Raw genomic sequence first — 22,987 nt, 5'->3', positions numbered from 1 at the left:
GTCATTATTTTCATCGATGACATACTTATTTACTCAAAGAATGACCAAGAGTACGAAGAACATTTGAGAAAAGTGCTAGAGTTGTTAAGAAAAGAAAAACTGTACGCTAAGTTTTCAAAGTGTGCATTTTGGTTGGAAGAAGTTCAATTCCATATAGTGAACAAAGAAGGTATTCAAGTGGATCCAACAAAGATTGAAACCGTTGAAAAGTGGGAAACCCCAAAAACTCCGAAACACATACGCCAATTTTTAGGACTAGCTGGTTATTACGGGAGATTCATCCAAGATTTTTCTAAAATAGCAAAACCCTTGACTGCATTAACGCATAAAGGGAAGAAATTTGAATGGAAGGATGAACAAGAGAAAACGTTTCAATTGTTGAAGAAAAAGTTAACTACGACACCTATATTATCATTACCTGAAGGGAATGATGATTTTGTGATATATTGTGACGCCTCAAAGCAAGGTCTCGGTTGTGTATTAATGCAACGAATGAAGGTAATTGCTTATGCGTCTAGACAATTGAAGATTCACGAGCAGAATTATACGACGCATGATTTGGAATTAGGCGCGGTTGTTTTTGCATTAAAGACTTGGAGGCACTACTTATATGGGGTCAAAAGTATTATATATACCGACCACAAAAGTCTTCAACACATATTTAATCAAAAACAACTGAACATGAGGCAGCGCAGATGGATTGAATTGTTGAATGATTACGACTTTGAGATTCGTTACCACCCGGGAAAGGCAGATGTGGTAGCCGACGCTTTGAGCAGAAAGGACAGGGAACCTATTCGAGTAAAAGCTATGAATATAATGATTCACACTAACCTTACTACTCAAATAAAGGAGGCGCAACAAGAAGTTTTAAAAGAGGGAAACTTAAGGGATGAAATACCCAAAGGATCGGAGAAGCATCTTAATATTCGGGAAGACGGAACCCGGTATAGGGCTGAAAGAATTTGGGTACCAAAATTTGGAGATATGAGAGAAATGGTACTTAGAGAAGCTCATAAAACCAGATACTCAATACATCCTGGAACGGGAAAGATGTACAAGGATCTTAAGAAACATTTTTGGTGGCCAGGTATGAAAGCCGATGTTGCTAAATACGTAGGGGAATGTTTGACGTGTTCTAAGGTCAAAGCTGAGCATCAAAAACCATCAGGTCTACTTTAACAACCTGAAATCCCGGAATGGAAATGGGAAAACATTATCATGGATTTCATCACTAAATTGCCAAGGACTGCAAGTGGTTTTGATACTATTTGGGTAATAGTTGATCGACTCACCAAATCATCACACTTCCTGCCAATAAAAGAAGATGACAAGATGGAGAAGTTAGCACGACTGTATTTGAAGGAAGTCGTCTCCAGACATGGAATACCAATCTCTATTATCTCTGATAGGGATGGCAGATTTATTTCAAGATTCTGGCAGACATTACAGCAAGCATTAGGAACTTGTCTAAACATGAGTACTGCCTATCATCCACAAACTGATGGGCAGAGCGAAAGGACGATACAAACGCTTGAAGACATACTACGAGCATGTGTTATTGATTTCAGAAACAGTTGGGATCGACATCTACCATTAGCAGAATTTTCCTACAACAACAACTACCATTCAAGCATTGAGATAGCGTCATTTGAAGCACTTTATGGTAGAAAGTGCAAGTCTCCAATTTGTTAGAGTGAAATGGGGGATAGACAGATTACGGGTCCGGAGATAATATAAGAAACTACCTAGAAGATCATCCAAATTCAACAACGGTTGAAAACCGCCCAAAGTCGACAAAAGAGCTACGCCGACATTAAAAGAAAAGATATAGAATTTGAAATTGGAGAGATGGTCATGCTTAAGGTTGCACCTTGGAAAGGCGTTGTTCGATTTGGTAAACGAGGGAAATTAAATCCAAGGTATATAGGACCATTCAAGATTATTAATCGTGTCGGACCATTAGCTTACCGAATTGAATTACCACAACAACTCGCGGCTGTACATAACACTTTTCACGTCTCAAATTTGAAGAAATATTTTGCTAAAGAAGATCTCACTATTCCGTTAGATGAAATCCAAATCAACGAAAAACTTCAATTCGTTGAAGAACCCGTCGAAATAATGGATCGTGAGGTTAAAAGACTTAAGCAAAATAAGATTTCAATTGTTAAAGTTCGATGGAATGCTCGTAGAGGACCCGAGTTCACCTGGGAATGAGAAGATCAGATGAAGAAGAAATACCAGCACTTATTTCCAGAAGATACGTCAACACTTCCAACTGCTTAAAATTTCGGGACGAAATTTATTTAACGGGTAGGTACTGTAGTGACCCGAACTTTTCCATGTTTATATATATTAAATGAAATTGTTATTTACATGCTTAAGTGTTTCCAACATGTTAAGCAATCGAACTTGTTAAGACTTGATTAATTGAAATAGGTTTCATATAGACAATTGACCACCCAAGTTGACAGGTGATTCACGAACGATTAAAACTTGTAAAAACTATATGATGACATATATATGATTACATATATAGTTAACATGATATTATGATAAGTAAGTATCTCGTTAGGTATTTTAACAATGAGTTATATACATAAAATTGAGTTTATTGAATTAAGAAACTCGAAACGATATATATAACGATTATCGTTATAACAACGTCTTACTAAATACATATGAATCATATTAAGATATTGATACACTATGTTTAATCATGATAAATTATAAGTAAACATGTCATTAAGTGTATTAACAATGAACTACATATGTAAAAACAAGACTACTAACTTAATGATTTCGAAACGAAACATATATATAACGATTATCGTTGTAACAACATTTAACTGTATATATATCATACTAAGATATATTAATATATCATAATATCATGATAATGTAATAATTTAACATCTCTTTAGATATAATAAACAATGGGTTAAACAACATTTAACAAGATCGTTAACCTAAAGGTTTCAAAACAACATTTACATCTAACGACTAACGATGACTTAACGACTCAGTTAAAATGTATATACATGTAGTGTTTTAATATGTATTCATACACTTTTGAAAGACTTCAAGACACTTATCAAAATACTTCTACTTACCAAAAATTCTTACAATTACATCCTCGTTCAGTTTCATCAACAATTCTACTCGTATGCACTCGTATTCGTACTCGTACAATACACAGCTTTTAGATGTATGTACTATTGGTATATACACTCCAATGATTAGCTCTTAGCAGCCCATGTGAGTCACCTAAAATATGTGGGAACCATCATTTGACAACTAGCATGAAATATCTCATAAAATTACAAAAATATTAGTAATCATTCATGACTTATTTACATGTAAACAAAATTACACATCCTTTATATCTAATCCATATACCAACGACCAAAAACACCTACAAACACTTTCATTCTTCAATTTTCTTCATCTAATTGATCTCTCTCAAGTTCTATCTTCAAGTTCTAAGTGTTCTTCATAAATTCTATAAGTTCTAGTTTCATAAAATCAAGAATACTTCCAAGTTTGCTAGCTTACTTCCAATCTTGTAAATTGATCATCCAACCTCAAGAAATCTTTCTTATTTACAGTAAGATATCTTTCTAATACAAGGTAATACTCATATTCAAACTTTGATTCAATTTCTATAACTATAACAATCTTATTTCGAGTGGAAATCTTACTTGAACTTGTTTTCGTGTCATGATTCTGCTTCAAGAACTTTCAAGCCATCCAAGGATCCTTTGAAGCTAGATCTACTTTTCTCATTTCCAGTAGGTTTATCCACAAAACCTGAGGTAGTAATGATGTTCATAACATCATTCGATTCATATATATAAAACTACCTTATTCGAAGGTTTAAACTTGAAATCACTAGAACATAGTTTAGTTAATTCTAAACTTGTTCGCAAACAAAAGTTAATCCTTCTAACTTGACTTTTAAAATCAACTAAACACATGTTCTATATCTATATGATATGCTAACTTAATGATTTAAAACCGGAAAACACGAAAAACACAGTAAAACCGGATATACGCCGTCGTAGTAACACTGCGGGCTGTTTTGGGTTAGTTAAGTAAAACTATGATAAACTTTGATTTAAAAGTTGTTCTTTTGGGAAAATGATTTTTCTTATGAACATGAAACTATATCCAAAAATCATGGTTAAACTCAAAGTGGAAGTATGTTTTTCAAAATGGTCATCAAGACGTCGTTCTTTCGACTGAAATGACTACCTCTTACAAAAACGACTTGTAACTTATATTTCCGACTATAAACCTATACTTTTTCTGTTTAGATTCATAAAATAGAGTTCAATATGAAACCATAGCAATTTAATTCACTCAAAACGGATTTAAAACGAAGAAGTTATGGGTAAAATAAGATTGGATATTTTTTTGATTGTTGTAGCTACGGGAAATATTGTAACAATTCTATACAAATCATATCCTAGCTAACTTGTATTGTATTATACATGTATTCTAATATATTATGTAATCTTGGGATACCATAGACACGTATGCAAATGTTTTGACATATCATATCGACCCATCTATATATATTATTTGGAACAACCATAGACACTCTATATGCAGTAATGTTGGAGTTAGCTATACAGGGTTGAGGTTAATTCCAAAAATATATATACTTTGAGTTGTGATCTAGCCTGAGACGTGTATACACTGAGTCGTGGATTTATTCAAGATAATATATATCAATTTATTTCTGTACATCTAACTATGGACAACTAGTTGTAGGTTACTAACGATGACAGCTGACTTAATAAACTTAAAACATCAAAATGTATTAAAAATGTTGTAAATATATTTTGAACATACTTTGATATATATATGTATATATTTGATATAGGTTCGTGAATCGACCAGTGGCCAAGTCTTACTCCCGACGAAGTAAAAATCTGTGAAAGTGAGTTATAGTCTCACTTTTAAAATCTAATATTTTGGGATGAGAATACATGCAGTTTTATAACTGTTTTACGAAATAGACACAAGTAATTGAAACTACATTATATGGGTGAATGATTGAAGCCGAATATGCCCCTTTTGCTTGGTAACCTAAGAATTAGTAAACCGATCTACTAATTGACGCGAATCCTAAAGATAGATCTATTGGGCCTAACAAACCCCATCCGCTGTAGCGGATGCTTTAGTACTTCGATGTTGTTTTATCATGTCCGAAGGATTTCCAGAATGATAGGGGATATTCTTATATGCATCTTGTTAATGTCGGTTACCAGGTGTTCACCATATGAATGATTTTTATCTCTATGTATGGGATGTATATTGAAATATGAAATCTTGTGGTCTATTATTATTATGATTTGATAATATATAGGTTAAATCTATAACTCACCAACATTTTTGTTGACGTTTTAAGCATGTTTATTCTCAGGTGATTATTAAGAGCTTCCGCTGTTGCATACTAAAATAAGGACAAGATTTGGAGTCTATGCTTGTATGATATTATGTAAAAACTGCATTCAAGAAACTTATTTTTGATGTAATATATTTTTATTGTAAACCATTATGTAATGGTCGTGTGTAAACGGTATATTTTAGATTATCATTATTTGATAATCTACGTAATGCTTTTTAAACCTTTATAGATAAAATAAAGGTTATGGTTGTTTTAAAAATGAATGCAGTCTTTGAAAAACGTCTCATATAGAGGTCAAAACCTCGCAACGAAATCAATTAATATGGAACGTTTATAATCAATATGAACGGGACATTTTATATTTGAAAAATATAGTCGTTGTAACGTCGTCAGTTGACGTTAACAACCGTTATGTATATATGACCGTTGTAATGTCGTTAATTGACGTTAACGACTGTTATGTACTCGTTGTATTAATGATAATTTTAATAAAAGAATTTTATTAGTATAAATACGATTACTATAAATACATTTAGTATAAATACGAGGATTAAGAGAATAAACATATTATGCATAAATAATAAATTTAAGAATAAACATTAGTATGCATGGAATAAATAATGATTAATTGCATATGTAATCATAAATGTTAGATAACATAAATATAAATGTTAGTGAAGTTAATAAGAGTTAGATTATAGAAATATAATTCGGGTGGTATAACCGACCATATATAACTTAAATAACATAAATATAAATGTTAGTGAAGTTAATAAAAGTTAGATTACAGAAATATAATTCAGGCGGTATAACCGACCATATATAACTTAAATAACATAAATATAAATGTTAGTGAAGTTAATAAAAGTTAGATTACAGAAATATAATTTTACTTATGATGATAATAATCTTTACCTTACTAATAAATAATAGAAGATATCGTTAAAGTATTTCTTACCTTGATTAGTGACTTGTGCTTGCTTAGATAAACCTTGATTATACGGAGCACTTTGTGCTGATAACGTGTTATAATTTAGGAGTTTATTGCTACCTTCTCAAGGCTTGATTCTTGACAATATATTACTAATATTGATATTATAGAAGAGTGAAGAAGAGAGCAAATATTCTATATTAAGAATGGTGTATTGATATGCTTACATTCGTCCGATATTTATACTACATAAAGTTATTCACACCTGCACAATTTATCCAAATGCAATTCACATGATTTTGGTTGTATATACAAAAGTTGTCGGCCACTTAATATTTATAACAGTTTATCAATTATAAGCACTGTTGTAAACGGCGTCCGTTGCGTCCGTTTCGACGCCCGTTGCGGCGTTTTGGTGACTAAACCGTTTCGACCCCGTCCCGTTTTCTTATAAGCCGGTCAACGGTCAAAAGTCGGGTCAAATGCAGGAAAAATTGGGTCAACGCCGATCAAAAGTCAGAAATTCTGTTAAAATCAATCATAAGTCGGTCAAATCAATCAAAATTGACTTAGTTTAGTATTCCATTTTGTATTATATTAACGCTAATAGCAATTATAGGTACAAACTTGTTAATGAAGGTTTTTTAACTCTATAATATGTGTAAATATATATTTATATATATATAAGTCAACATTAGTCAACATCCGTTTCGACCCCGTTTCGGCCCCGTTTTTTCCGTTGCGACGTTTTGAGGTCGCCACCGTTTCAGCCCCGTCTCGCGTCTTTTTCAACCTTGATTATAAGATATTATTCTTCAATTTTCTTTTAACAACCCGTGATTCACAGGGTCTATAACTAGTACACTAGTTAATTACTAATAATGACATCATTAGAGGGCCTTAGATTTTTTTGTTTTTGTTTTTTTATTTTTTTTAAAGAAGGGTTAAGACTATTTATGATGAGTAATAATATAGATAGATTTGAACAAGTCCTAAGCATCTGTTTGAAAAGATCATGCTATCCACTTGAACTACGTGACTGAGCTATCTATTAAATCCAATCTAGCACCATTAGTGGACTTCGAACTAACCAGAAGGCCAGAATAACATCTTATCTATTACCTTCAACACGGAATATTCCTTCCTAAATTTGCAGACTCGAATAGGTTGATACGTGTAGCTTCATGAGTGATATGATCATGCACATTGCACATCTGCGATTTGTTTTCATCAATCAAAAAAGTCAATATGTGAAGTCATCACTTATGTAGCATGCATGTGCAGGGTCGTTGATCAGTTTCCTGGTTTTTCCACTCTAATTAAACTTTGTACACATGACATATCAAAGTTTTAATATGTTTGCTAAGATGTTTATCAAATTGCCAAGTTGACTCATATACACCTCAAAGAAAACAACAGTATATCTTGAATTACTTATTCTAAATATAAAATCCCTGCCTAGGGGAAAAAAGGGGTGTGGAGGTATGAAAGGGAGATGGTACATAACTACATATGAAGAAAGTTAAGACCTTGCTCTGTACAGAACTTACAACAAACGAAACTACTTTTTTTTTTTTTTTTGTGTGTGTAAATACGTATACATACAGAGCTCAACACTAAGCAAGGCCAAAGAAACCACCTTCTACACAGACTGCACACAACATTGTTACTGGGTGCGATCTGAGTGAACATTTGGTTGTAGTGCAAATGCAACAGATGATGTGTTCAATGCTTCCAATTCGGACGAATGAAGGAACTGTTCATATTGTGCTTCCATAGATAAAATATCTTCATCTGTGTCGATTGAATCAGGCAACATATCAACAATGTCATCGTTCTCAAAATTGTTCATTGCATTTCCAAAGAAACCATCCTCCCCTTGCTGTTGGCTGAGCCAATAGTCATGGAACCAAGTTGAGGTTGTCACAAGTTGCCACCATTCTGGCGAAAAATCTTCGACTTGACGAACCGCAGCAGGGATAAATAATGGGGCGTTAGGGTTGAGAGTAGACCCACCTTGTGATGAAACCATTGCCATTCCTACTTTTAAATTTCTTCTACAACTGTTCATATAAAATTTTGTATACTAAAATTTGTGGAGAGTTAATTGTTAATTTGTTATCCATAGTCCTAAATATTGCTAGCAAATTCCTAAATTGTTCAATTAAAGTAAAATCACCTTGTTGAATATCCAATTCCTACTCTAAATTGTTTGATTAAAGTAATATCGCCTTTAATATACAATTCAGTAAAACTACAAAACATACAGCAACTCTTTTTTTTTTTTTTTTTGAAGTCAAACAGTCAACTAGAAATTCAAGATCATTTCAATGTCAAATTAGGTCTCTGTGTCGTGTAAAAATTATGCGTTGATCCATCCATCATTAACATCAATACTAATTGAAATCAAATCAGCACATAAATATAGATGAGCAATTCAAATGCAAATCAAAAGTTTGTAATTTATACCTTGATGAATTCCAACCCGAAATATCTGAAAGAGCGAATTTAATTAGTAAAATTGAACCTATGATGAATTGATGATTGATTTTAGTGCTGCTGTGAAACGGAGGGTATTTATAAGGCGGGTGTTATGTATTCCATACCTATGAATCGCTCATTCGGGTATAGTCGAGCCTGAGGTTCGTAACACTAATTTAGTCAAACGGTCAACGGCCAACGCCTGACGCGTCTATTAGGTGTGTCTATGAAAAGAAAGTTAACCGATGTTTCCGGTATTGAATATATGATTGGGATTAGTTTGATCTGACGGTGGAGATTAGTTGAACGATGTTTGGGCGGGGTATGATTAATGAGTATATGAGAGTTGGCTTTGATTTAGTTTTGTGGGGACCGTAGCCTCTCACAATCCACGTTCCACACATGGATTTGTTTTGTGTGATGACTGATGATTAATACCTAATAATATCCTAGAAATTTGTTTACGAACACGACTCACGTATTTAACACGGTTTCCTTAGACTATTTTTTTTAAAATAATGATTTATCAACCTATCAATTGTCTAATTTATTTATTTATTTATTTTTTTGAAAAGCAAGTAAATCAATTGTCTAATTTAACCTACTAAATAACATAATGACACATAAAAGATTTAAGATTCATGAAATGGAGAGATAATTAGTAGAAGATACGTGTCATGATCCTAAATAGATAGGTAAATGTTAGGAATAGAAGCACATGAGCTCTAACAAGACTTGACAACCCTAAGTTATCAAACTCACATGACAATAAACGAAAAAGATGATACACGCGAAGACATTAGCAAGAACGATAAAGACAAGAGAAATTAACGAGGTTATATGTAATCACGAATGATTACTTTAATCATCGGTCACCAAAGAGTATTCTTTTATTGATAATTTTTGTGGATACATGTTAGGGTTACAATAGGATACTTAAATAGGCAAAACAATACGGAGTACAATGAAACAACTTAACGAACAAGAAAACTAGATCTAGAAAGTTCTGGCCCGTCAGACCAAAACTCGCGATCGTGAACCTCACTCCGAGACCAAACTCCATTAGTGAATTTCAGACTCACGATCACGAATTTGTGCATCAGTTTTTCGTTCTCTAGACTCCTTGTTTAACTCGATTCACCCCCCCCCCCCCCCCCCCCCACAACAATCTCCCACTCGAAGAGACGTTAAACAACATCCACCTTTAACCCAACATCATCATTATCATCCCACAACAACAACCTTGACCCGTGATGATACGCATAATGATATTTATCAAAAAGACACATTATTAACAACATTTCGTCTAGAGCATAACCGGCGTGAAGAATCCCGGGCAAATAACTTCTTCCCGGCCCCAACTTAGTAATCCGACCAGAAGGTTATTTTTGTACACATCCGGGAAGAAGCGTCCCGGACAAAGGCTGGCCGAGACGCAACATAAAGTCCATCCTACCCGGACAAGTGTGCAGGCTACCGACACCACTTAGTAGGTTACGAAACATTGGGAGGTTACGAGCCGTATTATCACATAAAGGCCTACTGAACCAAGTACTTCGGGCACCCGACAATTTCTACAAAGTCATTTATGAACCGGTTGCAATCTTATCCGGTCAAGAAAATACCGTGAAGAAGCACTTGAAACAAACATCAGGTAAAATCCTTTTGCCTAAACAAGAGCAAGACATTCGTCTGCCACACTATAGCCGGATCCACCACACTCTTGGAACGACCGAACCTTTCCAAGGTAGGTGTCTAGTCCCGGAACAAACACTTAGTCTCGGAACAGACGCTTGGTCCCGGAACAAACACATAAATGGGATGCACGCCACGTCAGCCCACGAATCTACGAAAGTTTGTTAGAATCTATTTGTTATTCCAATGAAAGTGACAGGTGCCACGTCAGCCCTCGGATCTGGTGAAGTTTGTTATAACCATGAAAGGGACATGTGCCACGTCATCATTACCTCATAACACCTATAATAAATACATACACAAGATCATTCATTACACATGTGACGCCCCGTACTAAATCAACATGTAGGGACCATCAACAACAGGATCATTACAAGGTCAAACACTATATGCGTTTTCAAAACAAGTTTGCATTCATGATAAAAGGTGACGTCATAACCAACGTCAAATGTTTCACAATCAAAAGTATGCTTCAATGAACAGAAGCAAATAGTAATAGTACGTGACCCTTAGGTCGTTACAATTCATTGTTCAAAAGTAGTAAAGTTTGAATGCAAGATAATATGTTTCATGCGGTGACAACTCTAGTAAGCACAGCGGAAGTCTACAAGGCATGACTAGTACACAGCGGAAGCAACCTTAAGCACCTGAGAAAAACATGCTTAAAAACGTCAACACAAAGGTTGGTGAGCTATAGTTTAAGTATAACAGTAATGTAAGTAGGCCACGAGATTTCAGTGCTTCAACAAGCGTTTAAATCAGTAATCCAAATCCGTATGTTTAAGTATATGCTCAACCGTGGGCACTCGGTAACTAACTTAACGTTTATAACCCCCTGAAAGTACACTTGGCAAGTGCGTATATTTACGAAGTATTAAACACTCGTTAAATGCTAGCGCTACTAGCCCGAGTGGGGATGTCAAACCCTATGGATCCATATCTAAGATTCGCGTTCACCGGTTCAAAAACCAATGACTAAACGTTACCGAGCTAAAGGGAATGTTTATGCTGTTGTATAACCCACACATATATAAGTTTAAGTACTCATGCCTAGTATGTAAAACGTAAAATGCGCATGTATTCTCAGTTCCCAAAATAGTTAAAGTAAAAAGGGAATGCTATAACTCACAGTGATAAAAGCGGTAAAGTCGGTAATGAAAGTACGCAAGTAGTAAGTCGGTCCGAAAGGTCGTCAACCTAAATCAAAGGTTACTAGGTCAATAGGTTGTCTTAATAAGTTCTAATAGTGCATAAAATAAGTTTAAGTGTCATCATCATCATCATTCATCATCATAAAAGCTAAGTAAGTTTCGTTCATGAAAAGAGTTTAAAACAAAGGCTGACTTCGGTCAGTCGCCACGACCTCAATACCTACTGAAATAAGGTGAGATCAGTGGCCATGGCTCCGTATATGAGTCCTTTAGTTGTGGTAAAAATCCAAGAAGCAAAATCGTCTTCGTTTGACCATGGCGACGGTCTAAGTGAGAGTAGGTCAGAATTTTTCAGCACAACGTTAAAAGACATAGTGACGATCGGAGGGCCATAAATCCTAAACCGTAACTCGGATTAAGACGAGTCCTAAATGAAAAGTTATCTACTCGAACAGAGCTATCTGAAAATCATATTTACAGTAGCCCAGGTCATACGGGTCAGACACACAAACAGTAAAACAGTAGGTCTGGTGGGTTCTTGGTGTTCGATGCTTATCACGGTTCTCATCCTTGATGCATATAGCTTCAAGTGTACAACTCGTTGATGTGTTTGCATCATCTTAACCAAGGTTTCACCATCATAACATTTGTGTAATTCCAAGACATGTAGCATGTAGTGACCCGAACTTTTCCATGTTTATATATATTAATTGAGATTGATATTTACATGATTAAATGTTTCCAACATGTTAAGCAATCAAACTTCTTAAGACTTGATTAATTGAAATATGTTTCATATAGACAATTGACCACCCAAGTTGACCGGTGATTCACGAACGTTAAAACTTGTAAAAACTATATGATGACATATATATGGATATATATATAGTTAACATGATACTATGATAAGTAAACATATCATTAAGTATATTAACAATGAACTACATATGTAAAAACAAGACTACTAACTTAATGATTTTTAAACGAGACATATATGTAACGATTATCGTTGTAAAGACATTTAATGTATATATATCATATTAAGAGATATTCATACATGATAATATCATGATAATATAATAATTTAAAATCTCATTTGATATTATAAACATTGGGTTAACAACATTTAACAAGATCGTTAACCTAAAGGTTTCAAAACAACACTTACATGTAACGACTAACGATGACTTAACGACTCAGTTAAAATGTATATACATGTAGTGTTTTAATATGTATTTATACACTTTTGAAAGGCTTCAATACACTTATCAAAATACTTCTACTTAACAAAAATGCTTACAATTACATCCTCGTTCAGTTTCATCAACAATTCTACTCGTATGCACCCGTATTCGTACTCGTACAATACACAGCTTTTAGATGTATGTACTATTGGTATATACCCTCCAATGATCAGCTCTTAGCAGCCCATGTGAGTCACCTAACACATGTGGGAACCATCATTTGGCAACTAGCATGAAATATCTCATAAAATTACAAAAATATGAGTAATCATTCATGACTTATTTACATGAAAACAAAATTACATATCCTTTATATCTAATCCATACACCAACGACCCAAAACACCTACAAACACTTTCATTCTTCAATTTTCTTCATCTAATTGATCTCTCTCAAGTTCTATCTTCAAGTTCTAAGTGTTCTTCATAAATTCTACAAGTTCTAGTTACATAAAATCAAGAATACTTTCAAGTTTGCTAGCTCACTTCCAATCTTGTAAGGTGATCATCCAACCTCAAGAAATCTTTGTTTCTTACAGTAGGTTATAATTCTAATACAAGGTAATAATCATATTCAAACTTTGGTTCAATTTCTATAACTATAACAATCTTATTTCAAGTGATGATCTTACTTGAACTTGTTTTCGTGTCATGATTCTGCTTCAAGAACTTCGAGCCATCCAAGGATCCGTTGAAGCTAGATCCATTTTTCTCTTTTCCAGTAGGTTTATCCAAGGAACTTAAGGTAGTAATGATGTTCATAACATCATTCGATTCATACATATAAAGCTATCTTATTCGAAGGTTTAAACTTGTAATCACTAGAACATAGTTTAGTTAATTCTAAACTTGTTCGCAAACAAAAGTTAATCCTTCTAACTTGACTTTTAAAATCAACTAAACACATGTTCTATATCTATATTATATGCTAACTTAATGATTTAAAACCTGGAAACACGAAAAACACCGTAAAACCGGATTTACGCCGTCGTAGTAACACCGCGGGCTGTTTTGGGTTAGTTAATTAAAAACTATGATAAACTTTGATTTAAAAGTTGTTATTCTGAGAAAATGAGTTTTATTATGAACATGAAACTATATCCAAAAATTATGGTTAAACTCAAAGTGGAAGTATGTTTTCTAAAATGGTCATCTAGACGTCGTTCTTTCGACTGAAATGACTACCTTTACAAAAACGACTTGTAACTTATTTTTCCGACTATAAACCTATACTTTTTCTGTTTAGATTCATAAAATAGAGTTCAATATGAAACCATAGCAATTTTATTCACTCAAAACGGATTTAAAATGAAGAAGTTATGGGTAAAACAAGATTGGCTAATTTTTCTCATTTTAGCTACGTGAAAATTGGTAACAAATCTATTCCAACCATAACTTAATCAACTTGTATTGTATATTATGTAATCTTGAGATACCATAGACACGTATACAATGTTTCGACCTATCATGTCGACACATCTATATATATTTCGGAACAACCATAGACACTCTATATGTGAATGTTGGAGTTAGCTATACAGGGTTGAGGTTGATTCCAAAATATATATAGTTTGAGTTATGATCAATACTGAGATACGTATACACTGGGTCGTGGATTGATTCAAGATAATATTTATCGATTTATTTCTGTACATCTAACTGTGGACAACTAGTTGTAGGTTACTAACGAGGACAGCTGACTTAATAAACTTAAAACATCAAAATATATTAAAAGTGTTGTAAATATATTTTGAACATACTTTGATATATATGTATATATTGTTATAGGTTCGTAAATCAACCAGTGGCCAAGTCTTACTTCCCGACGAAGTAAAAAAATCTGTGAAAGTGAGTTATAGTCCCACTTTTAAAATCTAATATTTTTGGGATGAGAATACATGCAGGTTTTATAAATGATTTACAAAATAGACACAAGTACGTGAAACTACATTCTATGGTTGAATTATCGAAATCGAATATGCCCCTTTTTATTAAGTCTGGTAATCTAAGAATTAGGGAACAGACACCCTAATTGACGCGAATCCTAAAGATAGATCTATTGGGCCTAACAAACCCCATCCAAAGTACCGGATGCTTTAGTACTTCGAAATTTATATCATATCCGAAGGGTGTCCCGGAATGATGGGGATATTCTTATATATGCATCTTGTTAATGTCGGTTACCAGGTGTTCACCATATGAATGATTTTTATCTCTATGTATGGGATGTGTATTGAAATATGAAATCTTGTGGTCTATTATTATGATTTGATATATATAGGTTAAACCTATAACTCACCAACATTTTTATTGACGTTTTAAGCATGTTTATTCTCAGGTGATTATTAAGAGCTTCCGCTGTCGCATACTTAAATAAGGACGAGATTTGGAGTCCATTCTTGTATGATATTGTGTAAAAACTGCATTCAAGAAACTTATTTTGTTGTAACATATTTGTATTGTAAACCATTATGTAATGGTCGTGTGTAAACAGGATATTTTAGATTATCATTATTTGATAATCTACGTAAAGCTTTTTAAACCTTTATTGATGAAATAAAGGTTATGGTTTGTTTTAAAATGAATGCAGTCTTTGAAAAACGTCTCATATAGAGGTCAAAACCTCGCAACAAAATCAATTAATATGGAACGTTTTTAATCAATAAGAACGGGACATTTCATAGCACAACTCAATTAAGTGTTGTATGTAGTTCGATGAACCAAAGTTACATTAAAGTCTTAGATCCGACACATACATGAACTATAAAAGTAATATTAACCAAGTTTTGACTATTATGACACAAGTGTAGGTCTAAGACATGTAGAACAACTCACTTAAGAGTTGTATAAAGTTTGATGAACCAAAGTTACATCAAGGTCTTAGATCTAACACATACATGAACTTTAAAACTAATATTAAGTTACAAACTTGAAAGTAAACTTATGAAATCAAGATCTTAAGTTGTAGAACATAGTTCTTAGTTAGATCTTGAAGATCCTGGACCCAAAAGTCTAGATCTAACATAAGTGTACAAAGTTATAGTTAAAGAAAGCTTACTTACATGTTCTTGAACTTTCAAGTTAACTTTTAGTTCAAGATTAATGAGAACAAAGTTAACTAGTAACACTTGACCAATTAAACCAACAATCATGAATTTAAAGTGCATAATATGAGAAAATAAACTAAGTAAACAAATAATAAGTTCATAGGTTTCATACTTTTAAAGATTCAAGCCTAAGTCTTGATCTTTAAGAAAAGTAAACTTTAAGTTTACAACAAGAGCTTCAAGTAAGATATTACAACACATGAACTTAAATCTTTAAACAAGTATTAAGTGTAGATCATAAACTAGAAAGTTTATGTCTTGTATATCTTGTAAGAACAAGATGATATGAAGAATTAAACTAGGTAGTTTGATTCTTGTAACTAGTAAGTAACAACTTAACAAAGACAAGTAAGTAAACCATAATAAGAACAAGTAAACAACAAACAAAGATTGATGATGATGAGATGTAATGTTACGGTTTAAGCAAGGAAGGAAGAAAGAAAAATTGTTCAAGTCACTTACAATCTTTGAGAGAAAAGGAGAGAAAGAAATGAGAGAAAAATGTGGAGTAAGTTGGTGTGTGTGTAAAGTGGAATGAAACAAGAGAATGCTAGTAGTTAAGTGAGCAAAATTTGAAAACCAAAACCTCTCCTAGGCATACTAAACCGATGGTTCACCAATACAAATGGGGAAGGAGAAAATCCACAAGTCCATGCATGTATTTGCCTTTAAAAGTTGGTTATTTGATATGTTTGCATGGGAACTAGATGTAACTAAGCAAGCAACTAGATTCTTTACTAGTTAGTTACTCTAATTAAGTCTAAGTAATACTTACATAAATTAGTGGGCTAACTAGTCCATTAAAGAAGTAGGGTGGGCTCTTTAAGTCCATTAACACTAATAAAAGCCCAAGTTCCATTAATTTACAAATTAATCCAATAAAGCCCAAGTAATTAACTAATAACCTTAGTTAGTTAAAATTATTAATAAAACTTAATCATTAATGTAAATAATACTTGAAAATATTAGTCGTGTAAGTTTCGTGTGTCACAAAGACGTTTCGGGTATTCAAAAGTTAATCGCGGTAACAAGTAAATGTATCTAGACAATACGTTCATTAAATCACAAGTATTAATAATAACCATTATTAATTAAGGATGGAAAAACCAGGGTTGTTACAACACAACACTGGATGCATTAATGTTATTATGCCCAAATATTCGACTGTAGCATTCTCTAGCTGACAATACAACTCCGATAGAGATTCCGGTCAATATCAAAGTTAATCTTTTCTCTAAGATATTAACTTATTCGATCCCTATCGAGTAAGGTTAATCTCATCGATTGTTTTACGCCCTTGAAATCAAGATTTCAAATCGGGGTTTGCACAGTTATTGGAGATAAAACATTCGATCCTCTTGTTGGTCCCTTAATAACAACAGGAGTATTGTAGAGGGGGGGTGAATACAATTTATTTTCAATTAACTAAACAGTTAAACTCGATTATGTATTCAAGCATGCAAATTAGATAGAGTCACAGGTAATTTTCAACGGTTATTCTTTATTGATTGAATCACAAAGAATTACAACCATCCTTGGCGGAATGATAGTTGGTTGATACAGATTACCTAGATTATAGCTAAGAGGTAAACTAAAAGCTATTACACGTATAGGACTCTAAATAATAAAACCCACACCACTAGTTGATACAACAGTGAATACAACAATTATATAGTAGTCCTATTGTCTGTGTAATTAATCTATTGTCCACTAGTACATAGGATGCCTTGTACTTGTGGGGACAATTGTGTCAGAAGGTGTGCTCTCCTTCTTTCCTCTTAGGTAGCTATTTGCAGGAACACACCAATTCGGTTTGGCACTACCATTTGTTTTAAACAAATGGAATGTTGTGTTCCCTAGGTATGAATAAAGTATAACACATGTCTGCACATGCGTTCCACTTATGCATTCCCTCGTGGTCTTGTAAGGTCACTTGTCAGCCGCCGAATCCTGTCCTTTTCTGTTCAACTTTGTCTTCGACTTCTGTTGAATAGTGCGTTGATGTAGACCACTCTGGGAAACTACCATGCTTGTAATGGAGCATGGCTGTCTTGTGTTGTATGCTGCTATCCAGATTTACTGGTTCTTCATATGCTGAGTCACTTAATATTGTTAATTAGCTGAGTACTCATCCTGTGTTGATTCGAAGAATACACTCTACCTTGTGCTGGTAGATCAGCCAGCATACTACACACTCGACACAGCTATATTAGCTGACAGTACATAAACAAACTTGTGCTGGCTGAACATAACATTTTAGTGTAAATAAACTACAGTTTTGTCATAATTAAATCCTTAATTATTTTGGGGACTCAACAATCTCCCCCTATTTGATGATGACAAAACCTATGACATATAGAGAAAACACTAAAGCCAGCAACAAGGGAACAAATAAGAATATGCAATGAGATTGTCCCTTTTAAGTTTGTTTTGGGATCTTTTGCTGAGTTATCTATATCTTATAATTCGATATGATTTTGAAGATAAACTCATTTCACTTTCATTACAATAGGATATATACATTAAATACAGTGATAATAGAATGAAAAGTGAGTTAGACAAACGATACAATTTAAGCATATAGGAGACTATCTATCTTTATCTTTATCCCGTTCTTCTTCAGATAGCTCCTCTTGTTTGATTCTCCAGGATTCATAGAACAGAATAGGTATCTCAGCAGGGTCAAAAACAGGGATAGAAGGAGGTAGAATGATGGGGCCTTTTCCGATTGGTCCTTCACCAGTAGATTGATGTCTTTTTAATTTTTGAGAAAGAACCTCTTCTACATCTACTGCTGGTGCATTCCCAAACTTCGTGGCTTTGTTGAAGAAATGTTGGAGTTCAGATTTAATTGTCTTTTTGATGGCACTATCACCTTTGCCAATAAAATACTCCAGTATCTCCATCCATTCACTAAATCCAAGGGATCTTAACTCATCATAGTTAATCCTTTCTTGAACATTATTCTCCCTTAAAACGTTGAAGGCTCTTTTTGACCCTCTGTTCACTTTGATGATCCTGCTGGGATTTGATCTTCTATTCATTACATCACCATATCTGCTCCTGTAATAATGATCAAGAACTTCAATAGTACTGACAGGTTTTATAGGAGCAGTAGCAGGTGCTTTCTCAGCAGCTTCCTTCTCATCAAGTGCCTTATCCTGTTCTTTGACAATGGCTTGAATCAGTTTGAGAGACTCAGCCTCTTCCTTTTTATCGGCAGCCAACTTGTCTTCTATTTCCTGAAGCCTTAATCTCTCAGTAAGTTCAGCATCAGCAGCCTCTCTTCTTTGCTGTTCTGCCACTAAGCCTAGCAGATAATCAGTGTGGCTAATTTTTAGAGATCTGACTGCTTCAATCATTTTTCTTCCATCTTCAGTTCTTAGAGCAACCTGATACTCTTTCAGATCCATACCCAGCTGATGAGCTTCATGAAATTGAGCTTTCTCCTTATCAGTGGAGAGCTTTTGACCACTGTTTTTCAAATATACACCAATATCAACGCCAAAGTTCAAGGCAGCGATGTAGAGTGGCTGATCAAGAGGATGATGCAGCAATCTGACTTGGCGTATTCTTTCATTAAGCTCTGCTTGTCTTTGCTCAAGCAATTCTGGAACAGTGATCTCCAGCCTGTAAGCTTCTCTTTCATCTGGATTCATTCTGAAAAGATTCGGCTCACTATGGGCAACTGAATCATCTTCCCAGATTCTGTGTTTACCATGACGTTTTGGGGAAGATGGAGGATACATGTTTGATTCATCTATGCCAGATGAACTTACTGAGAATTGATTGACACGGTTATCCTTTGTTCTATTAAAATAAGTGAGGGTCCGAGGAGAGATAGGAGATTGAACAAATAAGTGATCTTCTCTACCCCAGACAGTAAAGTCAGCAGGATCAACCGTATCATCATCTGGTTTAGCACCCAGCACAACCACCTTGGCTGGGTCTTCAACACTTGTGTCACCCAGCAGCACACTTCCGGCTGGGTCTTCTTTCTCAGCACTCCTTGATGAGTCTTCAGCACCAGCTGATTGATTAGTATCAGCTGGCACATCTGTCACAGTATCTTCATCAGCTGCCTCAAATAGAGGTCCTTTCCTGAGGGGCTGGTTATCCCTTGGAGTGGATTTCACCCTTTGTTTGTCAATAGGCTTGGGTTCAGCTGATGGTTCTTGTGTTGATACTGGTTCTTGTGGAGACAGATAGGGAACAATAGCAAGATGCTCCCCCTGAGTATCATCATCATCAAGATTGATTGTTTCTGCTGGTTGTTGTTGTGTAGCTGGCTGAGCAGTGGATGTTGGTCGAGGAGATGAGCTGGTTTCTAACACAACATCTAACCATTTCATAAAAATATCAGCTCTAACTCCTCCCCCTGACCCAGTAGATGCAAGATAATCTTTCATTTCTTCTAGAATCATTCGTTTAATTCTGTCTGCACGCTCAGCATACAACTTTGCCCTCTTTTTGTCGTATTTGATCATGAACTTGGCATTTCTTTTTCGTGCTTCCTTTTTGTATAGATCAATGCCAGTCAGGTCATCATCAATGTACTTCTTTTGTTGGGTCAGCCATCTCCTATGATCAATTCTGTGGCGTTTAAGAGCAACATATGCATCCCATTTGACGTTGAAGGCATCATTTAAGTCTTGCTGTCTCTTCTGATATCTCTCAAGTTTTCTTTTCATTTTCCTTTCAATAGACTGAGAGACAAGAAGAGCTTTAGCAACAGCCATATCAGAAACATCACTGGGCTTACTGCCAGAACCAATATCATCCACTGATGTGACAGACTCACTGGGTTGAGATCCACCAGCTGCCTGTACACCAGTTTCAGTATGAGCGTTGCTGGGCTTAGTGCCAGAGTCTTGACCATCACCATCACCATCCCTCCTTGGTTGTTTAGGAGCCTTTTCATGCTCATGCTCCCCCTCTGATTGTTTTCTCTTTTTAGATTTCCTTTTAGATTTCTTCTTCTCCCCCTTTTTGTCATCAGCAGGGGCAGGAGAGGGAACAGGGGAGACCTGTGCATCAAGGTCACTATCTGAGTTGGGAACAGAGAAAGCAAAATTGTTCCAATCAGCAACTTCAGGAGTAAGATGGGCACCAGGATCCACACCAAATTGTCTAAGGAGAAAGTTGGAGGATCTAACTTCATTCCTTGTAACACCCATGGCCATCTGTTCAACCATAGCCCTAACATCACCCTGTAGAGTAGCCAGGCGTTGAATATTCTCCACCATTTGAACATAGGTAGAGACAGGAATCATGTTAGCCATTTGTTGTTCCTGCGATTCCAATCTCTCATGTAGAACAGCATTTTCTTCATTAAGAAACAGGATTCTGCGATTGGCAGCCTCCAAATCAGCTTTAAGGCTAGCAATGTCCTCCATGTACTCATTGTGAGAAAGGATCCGCTGCTTTAATTCCTTCTCCCCCTCCATTTGCTTGACAATGGCTGATACAGCCAGATCAGCAAAAGCACGTATTTGTCCTAGCTGGGCCTCAATATTCGAAGAGGTGACTTGCCCAGCGTTCCGGATGGCTTGGGTTACACTATCATCAATAGCAGTGCGAATGGTGTTTTGTAGATCTGGTGTAACTTCTCTGAGTGTCCTAAGCACAGCGAAGGTGGAAATATCAGCCACCTCATCAGCATTAAATTTAAGATAGCTGGTTAAGGGCTGGTCAGAAGCAGCTGACACGGGAGTACTTCCGTGGGGTGGTGGAGGTGGAAGGTCAGGATCTGACTCGTCACCATGATCACCATCATTTTTACCTTCACCTGAAGGTCTAGAACCACTAGTATCCTTGTCAGCATGAAGATCAGCATCATCTGTGAGATCCACTGGTTTGTCTTTAGAACCAGTCATATTATCAGGAATGTCTGGTTCATCCTTACCAGTACCTTTATCAGCATCACCATCAGAAGAAGAAGATGATGAGGAAGAAGCTGATGAATCAGAAGGTACTGGCGAATCAGGAATATTCTGCATAACGTATTTACCAGTAGAGGGATCTCTGATGAATTTGAGAGGCCTCCATGTACCAGGCCATGGGGAAGCAGCTGGAGCCATGCCAAAATAATGATAAAATGGCTGCTCGTTTATCTGTTCTAAAGTAGCGAGCCTCTCATAAACTTCTTCTCTAGCTGGTCGATCAAGCTGAGACAATAGTTCAGTCAGCTCCTCGCGAGGCAATTTGCTGGCTGAGACTATGGCAGTTTGAGGATCAAAAGTTAGCTGATCCACCAGCAGAGCAACTCTGGGAGTGATAGATGCTCCCCGATAGATGAAGTTAGGGACAACTTCATCAGGATCTGGCACCTGGCACACATAGGGTTTCTTCTCAGCAGAAACAGTAGCCTGAGAAGAGTCAGTGGTGGTAATAGCAGAGGTACCAGCATCCATAACGGGTTCCATAGAACCAGTAGCAGCGGTAAGTAACTGTGCAGTAGGTGAAGAAGCAGCATCTCTAGTAGTAGCATCAGTATCCACCGTTGGCTCTGTGGGAATATAGCCAACATAGCCAGCATTAACAAAATTAAGACCCTCCAGAACAGTATCACCCTGTGAACCAGAATCTGATGGAAAAGTAGCACTTGTAGCAGCTTCCATGATAACATCAGATGGAAATGTAGCACTTGTACCAGCTTCCGTGATAACATTTTGTACATCGGTAACAGCAGTAGACGTAATGTCACCCTTTGGTTCAGTGACAGGTTCATCAAGTAGAACATCCTTGACAATATTGTTAATTACCTTTTTAAGAACAGGAGGATCCACTATGATTTCATCTTCCACTTCAGGTGTAGTAGTGGAAGCAACAATAATGGAAGCAGTATTACCAGCAGCTGTAGAAGCAACAGTACTAGCATCAGCACCACCAGTAGGAGAAACAGTAGCACCAATACCAGTAGCAGAGGCAGCTATCTGCTCAGTAGGAATAATATCATCT

The 22,987-nt window shown here is 35.4% G+C and overlaps 1 protein-coding gene across 1 annotated transcript; it reads right to left on the bottom strand.

Annotated features, from left to right (window-relative positions):
- Window positions 1–7,758: 7,758 nt before the first annotated feature.
- LOC139877246 (protein EARLY RESPONSIVE TO DEHYDRATION 15-like) lies at window positions 7,759–8,878 on the bottom strand. Its single transcript, XM_071864662.1, has 2 exons — window positions 8,820–8,878; window positions 7,759–8,413 (listed from the first exon to the last, which is right to left on the bottom strand). Exon 2 carries the CDS (start codon window positions 8,386–8,388, stop codon window positions 8,017–8,019), a length of 372 nt encoding a protein of 123 aa, XP_071720763.1. The 5' UTR covers window positions 8,389–8,413; window positions 8,820–8,878; the 3' UTR covers window positions 7,759–8,016.
- Window positions 8,879–22,987: the final 14,109 nt, after the last annotated feature.

Source organism: Rutidosis leptorrhynchoides, chromosome 1, assembly GCF_046630445.1.
Source record: "Rutidosis leptorrhynchoides isolate AG116_Rl617_1_P2 chromosome 1, CSIRO_AGI_Rlap_v1, whole genome shotgun sequence".
Taxonomy (NCBI): domain Eukaryota; kingdom Viridiplantae; phylum Streptophyta; class Magnoliopsida; order Asterales; family Asteraceae; genus Rutidosis; species Rutidosis leptorrhynchoides.
This window is presented reverse-complemented; position numbering and strand designations above follow the sequence as displayed.